Source organism: Charadrius vociferus, unplaced genomic scaffold (assembly GCF_000708025.1).
Source record: "Charadrius vociferus isolate BGI_N301 unplaced genomic scaffold, ASM70802v2 scaffold321, whole genome shotgun sequence".
NCBI lineage: Eukaryota > Metazoa > Chordata > Aves > Charadriiformes > Charadriidae > Charadrius > Charadrius vociferus.
Window position 1 is genome coordinate 1,938,093 of NW_009646934.1, and position 16,024 is coordinate 1,954,116.

The 16,024-nt window shown below is 42.2% G+C and overlaps 1 protein-coding gene across 1 annotated transcript in view; it reads left to right on the plus strand.

The window, feature by feature from the left end:
• PRKCA (protein kinase C, alpha) overlaps positions 1-11,384 on the plus strand; it is a 133,173-nt gene extending 121,789 nt beyond the window's left edge. The window contains exons 13-16 of the mRNA XM_009894802.1: positions 3,061-3,141; positions 4,570-4,677; positions 7,113-7,253; positions 11,220-11,384. Coding sequence (XP_009893104.1) covers positions 3,061-3,141; positions 4,570-4,677; positions 7,113-7,253; positions 11,220-11,384 — 495 coding nt within the window. The remainder of the gene's footprint in view (positions 1-3,060; positions 3,142-4,569; positions 4,678-7,112; positions 7,254-11,219) is intronic.
• Positions 11,385-16,024: the final 4,640 nt, after the last annotated feature.

Below are 16,024 nucleotides of genomic sequence, written 5' to 3' on the forward strand. Positions count from 1 at the left end.
GGCAATAATTTAAATTAATGGTGGAGAAGGAGGGGAAGGAAAACGTCCTATCAACTCTCCACTCCTCCTTGGCCAGTAGAAAGCAGAGGTCATAGCTGGAGCAGGGTACAGGTCTTCATTTCTAGGCACATGAACTCCCTCGCTGCTCTGTGGGTCTGCTCTGCACGCTGCAGTGAGATAGGAGATCATCTCCTATCTCCTATGTGAGATAGGAGATCATCATTATTCTAAAAGATACCAAAATTTGTACACAGAGATAGGATTATTTTGGCGTTGCTGCAAGGCAGCCAGTGATGGCTTTGAGTGCAGCAGCTGGTAGGTAATACATGATGATTTCTGGATGAGGAGGAGGGAACTACTGAAAATACGACATTTATAACTTGCTGACTTTGTACCAATGCATGTTTGACTGTATATTGAAAACTCATCTGCTTCCTCCCACATGTAATTCCTTCCTTGAAGTGAGCGTTCTTTCCTCCCGTTTACATTTTCCAATTAATGCTTTGAATACTCCCAGTATTAGGAGTATAACCGCCGGTTTCCGTGCATGACACGCAGGTTGGTGAATGAACGTGGCAGATTGCTTTTCTGGGTTTCACTTGTATCATATCCTTACCAGGATTAAGCTGGTGATTCAAACTGGGTGAATTTAATTAGGATTAAAGGAAAAAAACTTCTGGTGTCCAGCAGCAGACATGGACAGTACCGCCTTTTACTACATTGTGACAGGTTCGATGAAAAAAGTGGTTTTATTGCATTTGCAGTGGGACCTTTCCAGTCTTAGTGGAACTTGGTGTTCATATTTATTTCTCAAGCCCCATTCTTTCATCTGGTTCAGGCGTGGGAGCTGTGTGCCAGCTTGGAGGGGGCACTGCTGTCTTCGTCAGATGCTTCTGCTGATGTTGACATGTGGCATCAAATAGGACAAAAAATTTGGTGACTCTGACCATATATTAGGTTAAATGTAGGAGTTTTTTTCATCTTAATTCTGTCTCTCTTGATGATTCTGCTTGATATTCTCTCACAAAGGCAGATTTAATTGGGGCAGATTACAGTTGCTGATGAGAATGCTATTTAGAGAACGACCCAATCTTGACTCACCTCTTGCTGGATAAACAAACAGCATCACTGGGTTGTGCTTTGTTACATCTTTCATTTTATGACATTGCAGTACCGTATTTAAAAGATTTCCTCTTTTCAACACTCCCATCAAAGTCTTTCACAACAGGAAGAGAAGTGGACTGTGGCCTCCTGGACAGACCTGACTGCCAGGTTGCGAACGATGGCGATGTAACAGTGTTTTCTTTCTGTCTGCTGTGGATCCATCTTTTTCTCATTTGATAATTGAAATTAACTGTTCCTACCAAAGCCACTGAGATGAAGCGCACTTATTGTACAAAACGTTCTGCCCTTATAAATTAATGACCTTCTGAAAAATTATCCTTTTTTTTTTTTTTTTTTGATAAAATAGTCTTTTCCATAAGGCAAGGAGAGATTGTCAGAGAAGGGTTGAGGATGAAATGTTTTATCATTTTCTGTGTGTACAGGCCAGTATTGTTTCTGGATAAAATTTTGAAAGTGTTTGGTCTTTCAAGAAGCACCATTGATTCCAGTGGACCTCCAGGAACTTACTGGTGATAGAAATTAAAGGGAGAGTGACCAAGTATGTCAACCACTATAATATGAAATTAATGTCCCAAATATATATTTTAAAGCGGACATTACTGCTAAAAGACAACTAATAAAGATTGCCTTTGTGTAGGGCCTTCCAGCTGAGAATCTTGTTACTGCCTCTGGTTGTGTAACGTATTTAGAAGTGCGATTAATTTTGAAATCTTTTGCTTAGAAACATTGCAATAGTTATTAATTCATGTACTGCTGTTACCCCAGCGAAGAACATACATTCACATAGGATTCTAATTTTATTTAGTAGCCACGCAGTCCTGCGTTATCGAACTGGTGACTCAGTATTTTCCTGAGAAACTACAAAACTTGCTGGTTCAACTTCTCTTCCGCACAACTAAAAATGCTACAATATGTGCTGTGTACTTGTCTGAGCAGTTTGTTTCACAAAGAGTAAAACCACATGCAAACAGGAAAATGAATGCGAGCCCACCTGGAGTGACGGCTCCTCGGTTCTCTGCTTATTCTATGGAGTGGTGCTGTGGATGGACAGTGGCTGGGACGTCCCGCATCCCTTCATGATGCACTTATCTCTTCACGGTTATTTAGAAGGAGATCTAAGAGAACATCTGCACCTCAAAACTCCTCTGTAGCATGCCCAAACGCATCTCTTAAATAAATTAACACTGCTCTCTGAAGAGGCCTCGATTAAAGAAAATGACGCACGAGGGGACCTGCGTGCTGCTGGCACTTGCAGCTTTTCATTGTGTCAGAACTCAATTTCTGCTTCTATATGAGTCAGATGTGAACCCAGAGGATGCAAAATACTTCACATTTCCATTATGCCGAACAGCAGAAACCCCTTTCTTTTTTTCTCTTTGGTGTAGCTGGTATCTGGCTTCATACTCAGAGTATCTTAATCATGGAACTTGGGAAAATGTAACTGAGCTTTTCAGGGTTTATGCTCTTTTCTTAAATATTGATTCCTTTTACAGCAGAACAAAAATAGAAATATTAAAGAGAAAAGAAAGGCTTAATTATTGAAAATCTGTAAGTTAAGTGAGTCTCATGGTTTCGAGCTTTGTCACAAATGGATGAGTAACATTTTTGCCTTGTCTCCTACATTGTGCTGCTGTACTTCCTTCCTTGCCTTCAAACGCACATCCCGAGGTCTCCTAAGAGCTGCATTTCCCCAGATACTGGAGTACCAAAAGATGCGGATGGGTTTAGACTAACATTTGCAAAACAATCCAACTCCCACTGAAACCAGTGATTCGCTGGAGGGAGGATGACAGGATTCGCTTTCTGGGCTTTTTCAAGGAAATATGTTCATCTCTGTATGTTGCTATTTGTTTAACGTCATAAGACTGGGTGTTAGTTAACATACGGGGTTTTCCTTTGTTTTTGTTTTTGGGTTTTTTTTTTGTGATTATACAGATTATCGCTTACCAGCCCTATGGGAAGTCTGTGGATTGGTGGGCGTACGGAGTGCTGCTCTACGAGATGTTGGCTGGCCAGGTAAGAGTTACCCTCCCGTGCTCGCTGGGACCTCCTCCCGCCTCTCCAACACTGCTCTCTTTCAAGGCTCCGTAAAGGGTTTAGGGGACAAGACCGGGGCCTTTCGTACTTATATTATCTCCTTGTACTCTTGACTGACTCCATTTAGGCTTTAAGCTCTTTATATTGCACCCACATAATCAAGCACTGCCTTTGAATACGGCTTCTTTCTACTGCAATAATGTTATAAATAGCCATCTTCAAAATTGAATGGGAGACACTTGAGCAGGAAAATGCATGTCAAATGGAAGAAATACCATTTAGTAGTTTGAAACCACAGGGAAACATAATAAGAGTGTGTGTACGCTCTGCATTGTGGCTAAGTCACAAGAATACAGTTTTTGTGTTGTGTGTCCTCGGGGTAAAGTATGGGTCTCGCCCCTTGAAATATGCTCAGCTACAGACCCCTTATTCTGCACAGTTAATGAGACACTGCTCTCCGAGTCACTCAAGTGGAAAAGCAGCACTGTACTGCAGTAAATGGTAGATAAATGCCAACTTTAAGGAATTCTATTGGTCCTGAGTTGGAAAAGATTTCTGCAATTTGCTTTCAACGACTGTTCGCTAAAGGCGTGCATTTCCTAAGCTTAAAACATACATTTTTAACAAATGGCTTTAATAATTTCTCTACTAAATTCTAGTCGACATTTTAAAAGTTTTTAAAGTGTAGCAATTGCAGTTGTTAGCGCTGACAGTCTGCATTGCAAATATTAGGCATTTGAATGCTTTTGAGAAAACGAGCTTTACCGTCGGCTGAGTCTTGCACAGTGCCTGTGTCCCGGGGACTCACCCACGGGCACTTTCCTCATCACCTATGTTTGAAACTGAAATGCAGCCCTTGGTTGTGATACAGTCTCCCCTTCACAGAAGCAGAGTCTACAGCCATGTTTTATAAAACAAACTGGATTTTAACTGAAATTAAGTGAGGAATTACCTTGACACAAGGTAATTGAAAGTTACAGTCTCCAAACTTCACCCTTTGAAGTATTTTGGCTGTCTGGTGCACAGTAGCTTTAAAAACTGATTAAAGGTGATCGTGAAGATAATCCTGCAGACGTTTCATTAGCCTGGCTGCCTTGCTGGGGGCAGAAACAAACTTTTCTCCTCCGTTTCTACCTGAGAAATAAACACTAAGCTTCTGGGTGAGAAGATGCCAAGGTGCCGATGGTGGGGAGTTTGGTGTGTGCTCCTGGGCAAGGACCACTGCTGGGTACTGATCTCTTTGGGCATCTGTGATGGACTGGAGACGGGTTGCTGGGCTGGATGCACCTTTGACTTGACCCAGCATGGCCATAGTATTGTTGTGCCATTTCATAAAAAGTGGAGAATTTAAAAAGAGAAAAAAAGAAACAAACAACAAGTAACTTACCTGTGATTTATTTTCAACAGCCTCCATTTGATGGGGAAGATGAAGATGAACTTTTCCAGTCCATAATGGAGCATAATGTTTCCTATCCAAAATCACTGTCCAAAGAAGCTGTTTCCATCTGCAAGGGGGTGAGATAGATGCTTCTTTATCATTAAGTTCTTTTTTGGCAATCCTTGTGAATAACTAAATTTGTCTGGCTTTGGTATGGCACTGTAGTATTTTTAAGTGCAGCTTCTGTCAGGCTGTGCCAAGCTATGTTGTCCTGAAGTGCTTATTGCCTGGCGTCACTGATAAGTGTTCAGCTCTTCCCGCTATGCCTGCTTGGTTTATGGTAAGAACAAATGTCACAAGCAGTAGCTGACAAATCCAAAGCAGAATTTATAAACAGGACGATGGTGTGAAGCGTCTCCACCCACCGTGCCTCCTCTCAGCCCTCGGCAGCACAACCCCGGTTTTGTGGGGTGAGGAGATTTCTCAGCTTGGATGGATACCAGATGCTCCAGCGAGTCCTCAGCCCAGTGTGCCTAATGACAGCAGCAGAGCAAAAGAGTTAATGCAATTCATTTTTAAATGTAGGTAAAGATGAGCTTATGCGAAAATCCTTAGTGTAAATGCAAGGAAATTGTGGGGAAATCCTGACCCGGTGGTAACCTGTGTGGCCTAAAACTTAGATTCCAACTTAATTTAATATTATTTAATTTTTTTTTCAGAAAAGAATACATTTGACTTCAGGGGATTAGCTCAGGAAAAGCAAATTCATTTGACTTTCCTTTGACTCCGCGTGATTCCTGAGAGTACTGTCAGTCTGCAGCTTTTCCAAACCACCGTCTATATAGCGTTATTTGATGTCTTACTTACACTGATAAAATATCACTGCACTTAGTGTCAGTTAATTTGGTATTTACTTTCTTCCTCTCCTTTGCAATCATTTATGAAGTATTGGACATGAGCTGGATGTTAATTCCTTAAAGAAAAATCATCAAGAAAAAGAAAAGCTGTTTAGAACAAGCAAGTAGAAGGAAAGACCACTCTAATTTTGGAGCCTAGCCCGGTGTAGATATGCTGGCCAACAAAAACAAAACATGATATAATTTTGTAAAGTGCTTGTAGATTGATGCCTTGTCGTGAAAATCACATATTCAAACAGCACAGTTTGAACCTGATCTAATGACCGTGTTTTCAGCGCTCCTGCGTGCTGCTGTTCTGGTCGGTGCTTATGCAAAGGGAGGGCAAAAAGCTAAAACTGCATTGCGCCGCTGGGTGTGAGGTCAAGTCTCTGTCACAATAACACGTTCATCACCTGTATTAAACTAACAAATTAATCCCAAATTTCAGTGAGCGTTATGCCTGAGCTAAGAAGTCAGTATGCGAAAGCTCCTGAACCTTGTAGTCAGCAGCAGCTCAGCAATCCGGGACTGTGCACCGTCAGGCAAGACAAACGTGCCCGCTGTGCTCGTGAAATTGAATTGTCTGCTTGACATCTATTCCCCTGGCTCGCAGGTTGTTGGGTTTGGTAAATGCAGTAACTTCGGAACAGAGTTAAAACTGCTAGAATCATTCACGTTTTCTTCTATCCTCTGCTGTTAATGCCAGGGGTTTAGAAAAGGTAACAAAAATGGGCGCGTTGCTGTTAAGCCTGACGCGGGATGTGATTCCTGTCCCAGCGCACAGCCAACTTCCCAAAGTCTGTTTAGAGTCGCTTTTATTTTAGGTTCAAAATTGGAATGTGATCAACTCAACATTTGGAGGGAGACTGAAGTGGTACAGCTGAGGTTTTAAAAAGATGTGTTGAGGTATCACTCTCAGCAGTATATTAATCATATATAATTTGAGAAGAGCTTTAAGAGGTCCCCACAATACTGGATCCAAGAGTTGAAGGCTACATCACTCAGTTCCTAATGTACATATCAATTGAAAAGATTTTGAAGAGCTTGTTAATTAAGAAGCATATCACTGTTTCCAAGCATGCAGTGCTGGTGGGTTTGGGTTGTTTTTTTTTTCCCAAGTCTGCTTAATCTATGCAGCTGGATATAGTATTGACCAAGAAGTCATTAAGGATGCAAGGGAGGAAACGCAGATTAGATATTGTCAACTGGGTGCCAAGAAATTGTAGGCTCTGTAATGAGATGTCTTGAACAAGCCCATAAAAATGAAAGGGTATATTGGAATTTATTAAGTTTAATTGATTGTTGAGGTAGGGCAGAAGCTGTTCTAGGGATTTGTACGACTGAACTGAAAGACCAAAGGTGAAATTCAGGAGTGGGTTGTGCACTAATACCATGGCACTGTGTCTCAGGCACCGCCTGCCCACCCGCAGCCCCAGCGGCAACCTCTGCCGAAAGGGAAAATGTTCTCAAGCGCAACCCTTCATTTTGCTGCTGATGTGCTGTCTCCAGTAATCAAAGAAAACTAATCTTCAAAAAATGAATTTTAGCTTTTCAAAACAATTTTATTAGCAACTTGCATCTTCAGGAGAGGAGCAAGAGCATCGCTGTCTGGGGAAACTCTGTCTCACTTTCATTCCAGCGTTAAATTTAATCATGCGGTGTTTTCTTCCTAATAGCTAATGACTAAACATCCCGCAAAACGCCTTGGCTGTGGCCTTGAAGGTGAAAGAGACATCAGGGAACATGCTTTCTTCAGGAGAATTGACTGGGAGAAACTGGAAAGTAGAGAGATCCAGCCACCTTTCAAACCTAAAGTGGTGAGTGAGACGCCAAGTACTTCCCTCGCTAAATGCGTCGGCAGTCGTGCCTTCCCGTGGGGGGAGATTACTGCTGGCTGGATGGTGCTGCAGATCTGGGACACTTCTAAAATAAGGCAATTTGAATATGGCAGGCCAGTCTGTAAATCTGCTCATGGTTGGGCACCCTGTAGCATGACCCAGTGTACTTTGTTCCTTGTGAAAAACTCGCTCGATGGTTTGAGTCCTGGCTGGACGGTCACGCGCTGCGTGAGATGCTGAAAACGGGGAAAAACTGGCATATGCACATCAGCCACTTGAGACCTGTAATAAATGCTGTTCCCAACTGTCTTCTCTGAACAGCATCCAAAGTCAGTGATTAAAGGTATCTGAATTATTGGGGTGAATTTCCTCCATGGTGGGTGACACAGCAAGGGGGGTTGTATTCCCCATCCTGGAGTGACATCTGCTGAGTTTGTGAGAATAATCCCTGATTTATTTTTAATGTTTTTTACTGGTTTGCACACATGTATCTGTAGGAATATTTTAGAAATCCAAACCAGTGAGAGATGTCCTTACTGTGAGAACCTGTTTGCGTAATATAATTTGAAGAGCTGTATTTGTTGGTACCAAATTTCCTTCAGCATGTACCGTGCTCTGTTGACGGGCAAAGAAAAGTATTTGCACACAAGAATTTCAGCTTTCAGGACGAGCGGTAAATCATTATGTCCTGACATTGAATCTTTCTTCTCTAACGCGGTTTTGTTTCAACTGAGACACTGAGCTGGCTGTAGCACTGCAGGTGTGGGCTCGTCAGTCTGTGCACTGATTTATTCACCGACACAGACACAGTAGTGTGGTAGCACTAACTAATGAACACAGGGAGGCCGCTACTCAGTGGCAGAATATATTCCTCTTTTTTTGCACACAAATGACTTTTTCACATCACCAGGAGGGGATTTGCATGCTGTGAAGTGTCCTGTGCTAGGGGAAATGCCCTTTCCGCGTGGTGTGGGTTTTGCAGGAGGGAAGGGTGGTGTCCCCCAGGTGGTGTGTCCCCCCAGCCCGGCCGGTCCCCAGGGCTCTCCATCCCAAGGGGACCTGCAACTCTTTAAAGCATGTTTTATGGAAGATTCTCATTACGAGCTTCTTGAGTCAAATTTAAAGCTGATCGTAAAGCAAATCTACCTTCACATCCCTAAGTTTTATTAGCTCAGGAACTGAGTGTGTAGACTCTCCTTGAAGTTGAAAGTAATACCAGCATGAAGGTGCTGAAAGCCTGGGGTGTGCTCTGGTTCCATCACAGCACGTTTGGTGGCAGATCCTGGCTCATGCTTAGAGCAGCTCTGCTCCATCTCCGTGGTTATCATGACCTGTTTTGTTTATACAGGCTGCTATTAAAATACACCAAAGCGTGTTCACATGGAGCCCAACTTTCCCAGATGAAAATAATTTAAAATGCAAGTCTGATATTTACATACCCTGTGTATAACTCATTTATTGTGATTGCTGATTCTATTTATATGGATTCTAGAAAGCACAAAGCACATGACCCTTAATCTGTTTGAAGATATGGAGTATTTATTGGCTTTGTCTGGGGTGGGGTTTTTTCCTCAGAAAACCTTTCTAGGTGCGTCTTCTCTAGGAAGCACATTGCTGCAGGAATAATCCTGCTGCTTTTTCACACAGGCACAGTTCTCACTCCAACATGGAGCTGCAGATTTTGGGTCAGCAGTTGGTCAGTTTAAATAATGTGTTCCCTTCCAGATTGACATTTCACAGGCTATAGGCATGGACTGATTATTTGGCAAGAAGGACATTTTACTCGTATTTGTAAGTTTAGGAGTTCAGGAGTCCCGTATTTTCAGTTCTGCTTTGATACAGCATTAACACACCTGATGGCAATGCTACTCTTTAATGTGAAGACAAATATGTAATTGAAGATGAAAATTTATTGATAAATGATTACATTCACACCCAAAAAATACCCAAATTTCACATGAGTTATTTCTTAGCCTCTACTAGTATAAGCAGTAGTGAGAGGCTTAATGGAGTCAGCGAACTTTGGTTTTGATATATAGCTTTTTTTACTACCTTCTGAACAAATAGGGATTGCTCAGGGACATGGTTTAGACGTGGGCCTGGTAGAGTTAGATAACGATTGGACTTGATGATCTTAAAGGTCTTTTCCAGCCATAACAATTCTGTGATATCTGTAGAACATCTTTTTCGCAAAAAGTCTTCCCTGTATAAACAGTCCTGTTGTTGCTGCTCTGAGTTGACAGTACTGCTTCTAAATAAATTGTTAAACTATTAATTTGGGGATACATCAACTTCCATTCCAATGGCGGAGAGTTTTCCCTTTGTCAAAGTTCCCCTCCATCTGTTCTTGTTCTCCAGAGGTTCTGTACCAAAATGCATTGGCTTCAGGGGGCACCAGGGTATGTGGTGAGTGCAGAACCCTGCATGGAAGAAGCAGACTACCAGTAGCTTTAACCCATTGCAGTGTCCCTCTGCCTGTGTTCTTCCCAGACTGAACAAGCGTCCTCCTGCGAGCACTGCGGTCCAGTACCTGAGCATGAGTTTTTCATCTGAAATATAAACCAACTTGTGCCCGAGGCAGCAAAAGTTCTTTGCAGCTCAGATCGGATGGCGTGTCCCAGTCTAGGACGTGCTGGGTGCTTTGCAAGAAGACTGGAAACTGTGACTGAGCTGTTTCCAAGACAGCCAAATGCCTCACCCTCAGATACCCTTAATGGGCCCCTCGTCAGTTGGTTTCTCCTATAAATGCGCAGCTGTGTTCGTGTTGCATTAGCTCAGAAGAATCAATGTTTAGTATTATCTATTGTATGAGCCATCTTCTGCCCTTCCCAAGTTATCCTCTAAGCCTGAAGGTGATACATAGTGTTATCCTCTGAATCCACATGTAGATATGTTCACTAACAAAAGTATTTGATGGTGCAGCTCTCCTGTAGGGATGGATAGAGAGGACGGGGTCAGGGCAGAGGGAAGGAACGTTCAGTACCTTTATCGTACAACTGCACTTTGTTCAAAGATCTGTTGTAGTGGATAGTTTTGAGATAAGCAGATTTACCAGTTTCCTTTAGACCTCTCCACAGTGTCCAATGCCTAGTTCTCCTCAAATATGCATTTTTTCTCTTGCACCCGAGCTAATTTTGTTCTGGTCCCGTTTTTATGCTTTTTAACTTGCCTCTAATCATACTTCCCTGCCTTCCAAGTCTTTTCTGCGTTACTCGAAACTATCCTTCTCACAAACCAGATTTCTTTTGTTTTCTGTTGGGAATGAGTTGTGTTCAGCGTGTAGCTATATATAATGCCCCTTCTCGGCTGGGCTTCACAAGGCAACGTGTCTCTTAGACCAAAAAAGAGGAGGAAACCTGTGATAACACTTTCTGTAATGGGGACCTGTTCCCGGGTGCGCTCCCTGCCCCAGTGCCCTCCTGCAGTCCCCAGGACTGGAGCTCTGCTGTCCTACATGAATTTACGATTGTTTATTGGCTGTACAATGAGGAATCAAAACATATAAATGAATTACATTAAGCTTTCTGCAGATCGTGAAGGAAACAGAGTCTAAGACAAAAATATGATTTTGCATCGTAAAGATTTTAAGAAGAATGAAATGACTTCACAGATAAAGTATCTCTTGCCAATGCTTGGCCATAGAAATATTTTCTTCTTCCTTTTTTATCCCAGTAATTCTGAATATTTAAGCCTCTTCACCTTGTCACCTCATGCTACTGGATGGGAACTTTTCCAACTCTGTTTTTCATGAGAATTCATCTGTTAAAACTTCTGTTTCTCTGGGGGGGGTTGTTAAAATATCTGAAACAAAACTTTCCTCTTCCGTACTCATAAGAAATGAGGGAAAGCCTTGCATGTATCCTGAAAAATCTGCAAAAAAGCTGGAACTGCCAATGTATTGCTGATTTTTTCAGCCTTTTTTCTCTTTTTCTTTTTTTCTTGCAGTGTGGCAAAGGTGCCGAAAACTTCGATAAATTCTTTACACGAGGACAGCCGGTGTTAACACCTCCGGATCAGCTGGTCATTGCTAACATAGACCAAACAGATTTTGAAGGGTTCTCTTACGTCAACCCCCAGTTCGTGCACCCCCTTTTACAAAATGTAGCATGAAACAGCAGAACAGGAACAAATCCCACAGTGGGGACAGTCCTTAACCCTACAATTTTTAGGCTTTTGCCTTGTTGATTCCATTTGGGCCTGGAAATTGTAGGGTTAGAAAGTGTAAGGTGGGGGAAAGGCCACTTGTTCAGGATTTTGGCTTTGCAAGAGCTATGTTGTCTTAATGGGAGATAAATCAGTGTATGGTGCCCACTTTTTCTTAGAAGTCACCACTGACTTGTCTAAACTTACCCGTTTTTTGGTACGTTACATATTTTTGTAACTCCCCGCTGTCCTTTTGCTCCCTTTTCCATTCTGCTGTATTAGAAATAATCTTAACACGCAGTCTGAAAAAAAAAACCAACAAAACCCAACCAACCTGGACTATTCAGTCCTGTGGTGCGGATGCTGGGAGCGCTGTGCCCGAGGGACCGCTCCTCCCCGCTCTGCCCAGTGACGTCGGGGAGATGCGCAGCACAAGAGACCGAAACGGCGGCGGCACCGGGGAGGAGAGGCATTGCAAAAAAATCGTTGAAAGTAGTTGTTTCGAAAATACAACAGAAACAAGTTGGGAGTGGGTGGGAGGGGAGGGGGGATAAAATCCCAATTCGACCCTGAGGCTTCGTGAACCGATCCTGTAAGCGACACCAAGCTTAAACACACTTCGGCGGTGGCCAGATCTCTAGGATCTTTGCTAAGTAGCATGTGATAAACTCAAGGGTGAAATTTTGTCTTTAATAAAAATAATAATAATAGTAATAATTTTAATAATATTTTTGTGAATTTTAATCTCCATGAGATTATTCTGTGATCCAGGGTGCCGTTGTTTGTTCAGTTAATTTAATTTTCACCACCCCTCAAGTTTACTGTTAACCGGTTCTAATACCAATATTTTACTATGAAATTTGTTAACCTGGAATGTAAACCAAAACTGTAATCCCTTAAATCTTATTTACATGTGGTTATTTATAGTCTGCAGTATAGGGCAGTAAATCTACGAAAGCATTATATGTAATAAATTAACAAAAAATGCAGCCCCAAGTGACTTCCTGATTTCTCCGGAATAACTCATGAAAATCAAGTGAGATTTACTCTTAAGATAATCAGTTTTAATTCAGAAAACTTGGGGCTGTAGAATAATCAAGCCTGAAAGAAGCACCTAAAACTTGTTTTATTGTTAGAATGGAATTTAATACATTTTACATATGCTTCATGCAATGAATTTTGCATGTTTAGTAATAACTCTTAATAATAAGGGTTAATAATAAGCAGATCTATATTATTGACATAATCGTATCAAGCATAAAGAGTATTATAAAAATTTTATAAAACAAATTGTGCTTTACTTGTGAAAGTTCTTGTTCTGAATGACATCATTTAGATTTAGCTAAATGTTTTATTGCTATTGTTTTGGTTTTTACTTTAGGTTTTGGATATTGTTAATGGCTTAGGGTATAATCTCTTTTTTTAAAAGTAGATCTACTTTTAAACAATAATTGCTACCTGCAGGTTTTATACGAGGTTCAATTAGGCTTTCATTTCACGTCTGCTTATTACTTACAGAGAAGGAAATAGACTTTATTTGCAATGATGAACACTGTAATTAATGCAATCTTCTCCTCTCCTATCACTTAGATAAAAAATTTTGGTATTTCCTTTTACGACTTACCAGAAGATATTACTTCAAATATCAGTAAATATTTTTTGTGCATATATTGGTTTTGTTACAGCATGTAAAATAGTAGTTGGTGCATTTTCCTTTTTTTTTCCCTTCTGCCTCGTTAATGTTAGCAGCCATAGGCACTTTTTGTCTGTCAGATGTGCATGACGACGCCGGAAGCATGATGTCTCTGTTGCTGCATGCAGACTGATTACAATTTTTCCAGCATGTAAACATATTCAAAAAGTAAGATATTTGCCAGAAAAGACTTAAATTTATACTAGACTATGTAACTGGGGGTGGGGGTGGGAGGGAAACCTACTTTCTAATCATCTTTTATGACAATAAACCATGGAACCTGTGCCAAAGATTCTGCCAGAAAGATCCAGTCCTGCAGATGGGTGGCCAAGAGGATGGGTTGGACTTACGGGGGTGACCCGTGGCGGAGCGGGACAGTTTTTGAGTGAAACATGGTTGGATGCGAACGGCAACTGTGTTGTGCTTCTGCGCCCGTGGTGCCCTCAGCAGCCATATTTTTGGTGCCTAGAACACGTATCTGTGACACTCCAGAAGTTTGACTTTTGCCCACTCGTAGCCCTTTCGCAGCCCCAGCTCTGAGCAAGGAGCATCTCCCCGGGTAAGGGCGAGCGAACCGCACTGTTCTGAGGCGAGGGAGAGCCACGGCTAACCAGGGGCGTTGACCGACTGACAAGAACTCAGACTGTTGCCTAAATCAACAGAACTCAAAATTTTTAAAAGATTTTAGGAGTAAAGTTTTTAAACCATATACGCTATCAGCCAGGTCTGGGAGTTCGTTTTCTTGTTTGTATATTGTATACTTTACAGATTATGGTATTCACCATAAAGCATGTGGACTAGGGCAGCATTCATGACTGTTTATGTTTTTCTCAACGTTATTAGCCTGCCATAGTTTAGGAAAATCTAGGTATCATGCTGTAAAAGAGAATAGATTCAACAGGTTACCGAGGCTCAGATTTTTGATAAACAAGGGGCTCTCAAGTAAGTAAATCTGCTGAGAGGCGGCATTACATGTGTTTTAAGAATGTGAAGTAAAAAAAAGACTTTTGAAAAAGGAAAAGGCAGGGAAAAATACCAGCGCCCAGGTTTTTATAGGAAGAAAAGCAGTATAGGGGCAGAACTCAACCAAGGCAGAAACAGGCAGGAGATCCCACAGGCAGAGATTCCCAAACAGTTCTGGTTTTCCCGGTGAAATACAGATTGTGCAGGGAAGTCCCATTGCAGGTGGGTGTTGCTGGCACAGCTGGGACAGCCGGTGCTGCTCACACATTAAAGAGCTGCTCCAACATCTGGACACAGCTGCTCATTTTCTGGCTACTTCTCATAACCAGTTTCTTAGGCACTTGCATTTGTTCCCCAGTTTTTCTGATGTAGAAGCAGAAATAAATTCCTCTTTAACATTTTTATCTCAAGTCCCCGGGCTTGCGACATCTCATGTCATCTTCTGTCAGTGTCTGTAACGCTTACGGAAAGGTGCTGTGAACTCATGGATCCTGCAGGAACGAGACCGGGTTGTGTAAAGCAGGGAGTGAATATTTGTGTTACTGCCTGATGCACTCGCACGTCAGCGCTCACGCTTGGACCAGCCCTTTAATGAGAACTCCAGGTGGCTTGCTCATCATCCACAAACTTATAATGGCAAGGAAAACCTTCAGTATCCAGCAAGCATTTTTGTATCTTTTTAAATACAGATGTTGTTTATACAGTATTTTTCACGAGATGTGGTTGTCTGGAGAACACGTATCAACAGCGGGAGAGGCACTAGAGCTGCTTTTCTTTCCCTTGTGCTCAGTAGCAACCGTAATCTGAACGCCCACATTACCACAAAGATTTCTAAAAGTCAAGTGGAAAACTATAATACAGTCAAGGTGGGGTGGAAGTTTTGGGAGCCGTGTTTCCATCCCACGTGCGCTGTAGTCCCCGGGGACTCTGGGGCAGCCCCGTTCCCACCAGGGGAGGCAGAGGTCTGCAAAACTTCCAAGCTGTTTCAGGGATTCGATGGGACTTAACTGGCTCTTGGGCAAAATCTCTTCATTGTTCGGGCATCTGGGTGGTTTTAGCCCCTTTGAGTCACTCCAGCAGGGTGGTGGGTGTCCAGGACAGCCACGTTGCGCGCCAGCCAGGCTTGGTGCTCATAGCAAGGATTGCACATACTTGAGAAGGAGAGAGCACATTCCCATAATAAAATACTCCCCCTTAATCCAATTTAGAAGAGAAATGCAATTTAGTTTTCTGATCCTTCAGTCTTTCCAGAAATACAATGGAATTTCCTTTTACAAGCTGAAGAAAGCTCTTCTGGAAATCAGCTGTTAGTTTAAAAGAAACTCATCATATCTAAACGCTGTTGGCCTTTGAAATCCATCCTGTCTTTTGGGGTGAATTCAATTGGATATTGCTGAGCTCCTGTAAAATTCATAAGGTCAAGTGAGAGAGGAACTTGTCTTCCAGCCAGAACGATGACGTGTCCAAGGGCCGGGACTGAGTGGTACCGCTTGCAAACTCTGGTTTCTCAGTCAGTGCATTGGGATGCGGTCGCAGTTAAATGCCGTAGGAGACACGTGCTGTTAGCAGAGGGGGAATATACTCCTTGTTAAGCAAAACACATCACTGGAAATAATAATTATCCAATAATAAAGCTCTGATATGACTAGAGAGCATATTTACAGTATTGAGTTTACAGTGGGGTTTCGGACCTGCCACGAAACTTCCGGAAACATTTAATGTGATTTTTAGTTCTTTTAGTTGTGAACTATTGTACGTAGGTTTTGTCTCTGTGCTAACATGAGTGTCGGCTCTAGGCGATGCGCTGATAGCTGTGTGCTGTTCGGTGGGTAGCACTGAGCTGCCACGCAGTACAAAAGTAGACGGCTAAAGCACTTTTTTCCTCAGCTCTACACTCTTAGGTGGGATCTGAAATAGTTCGGCTGAAGAATTGACTCCATAAACATGTATG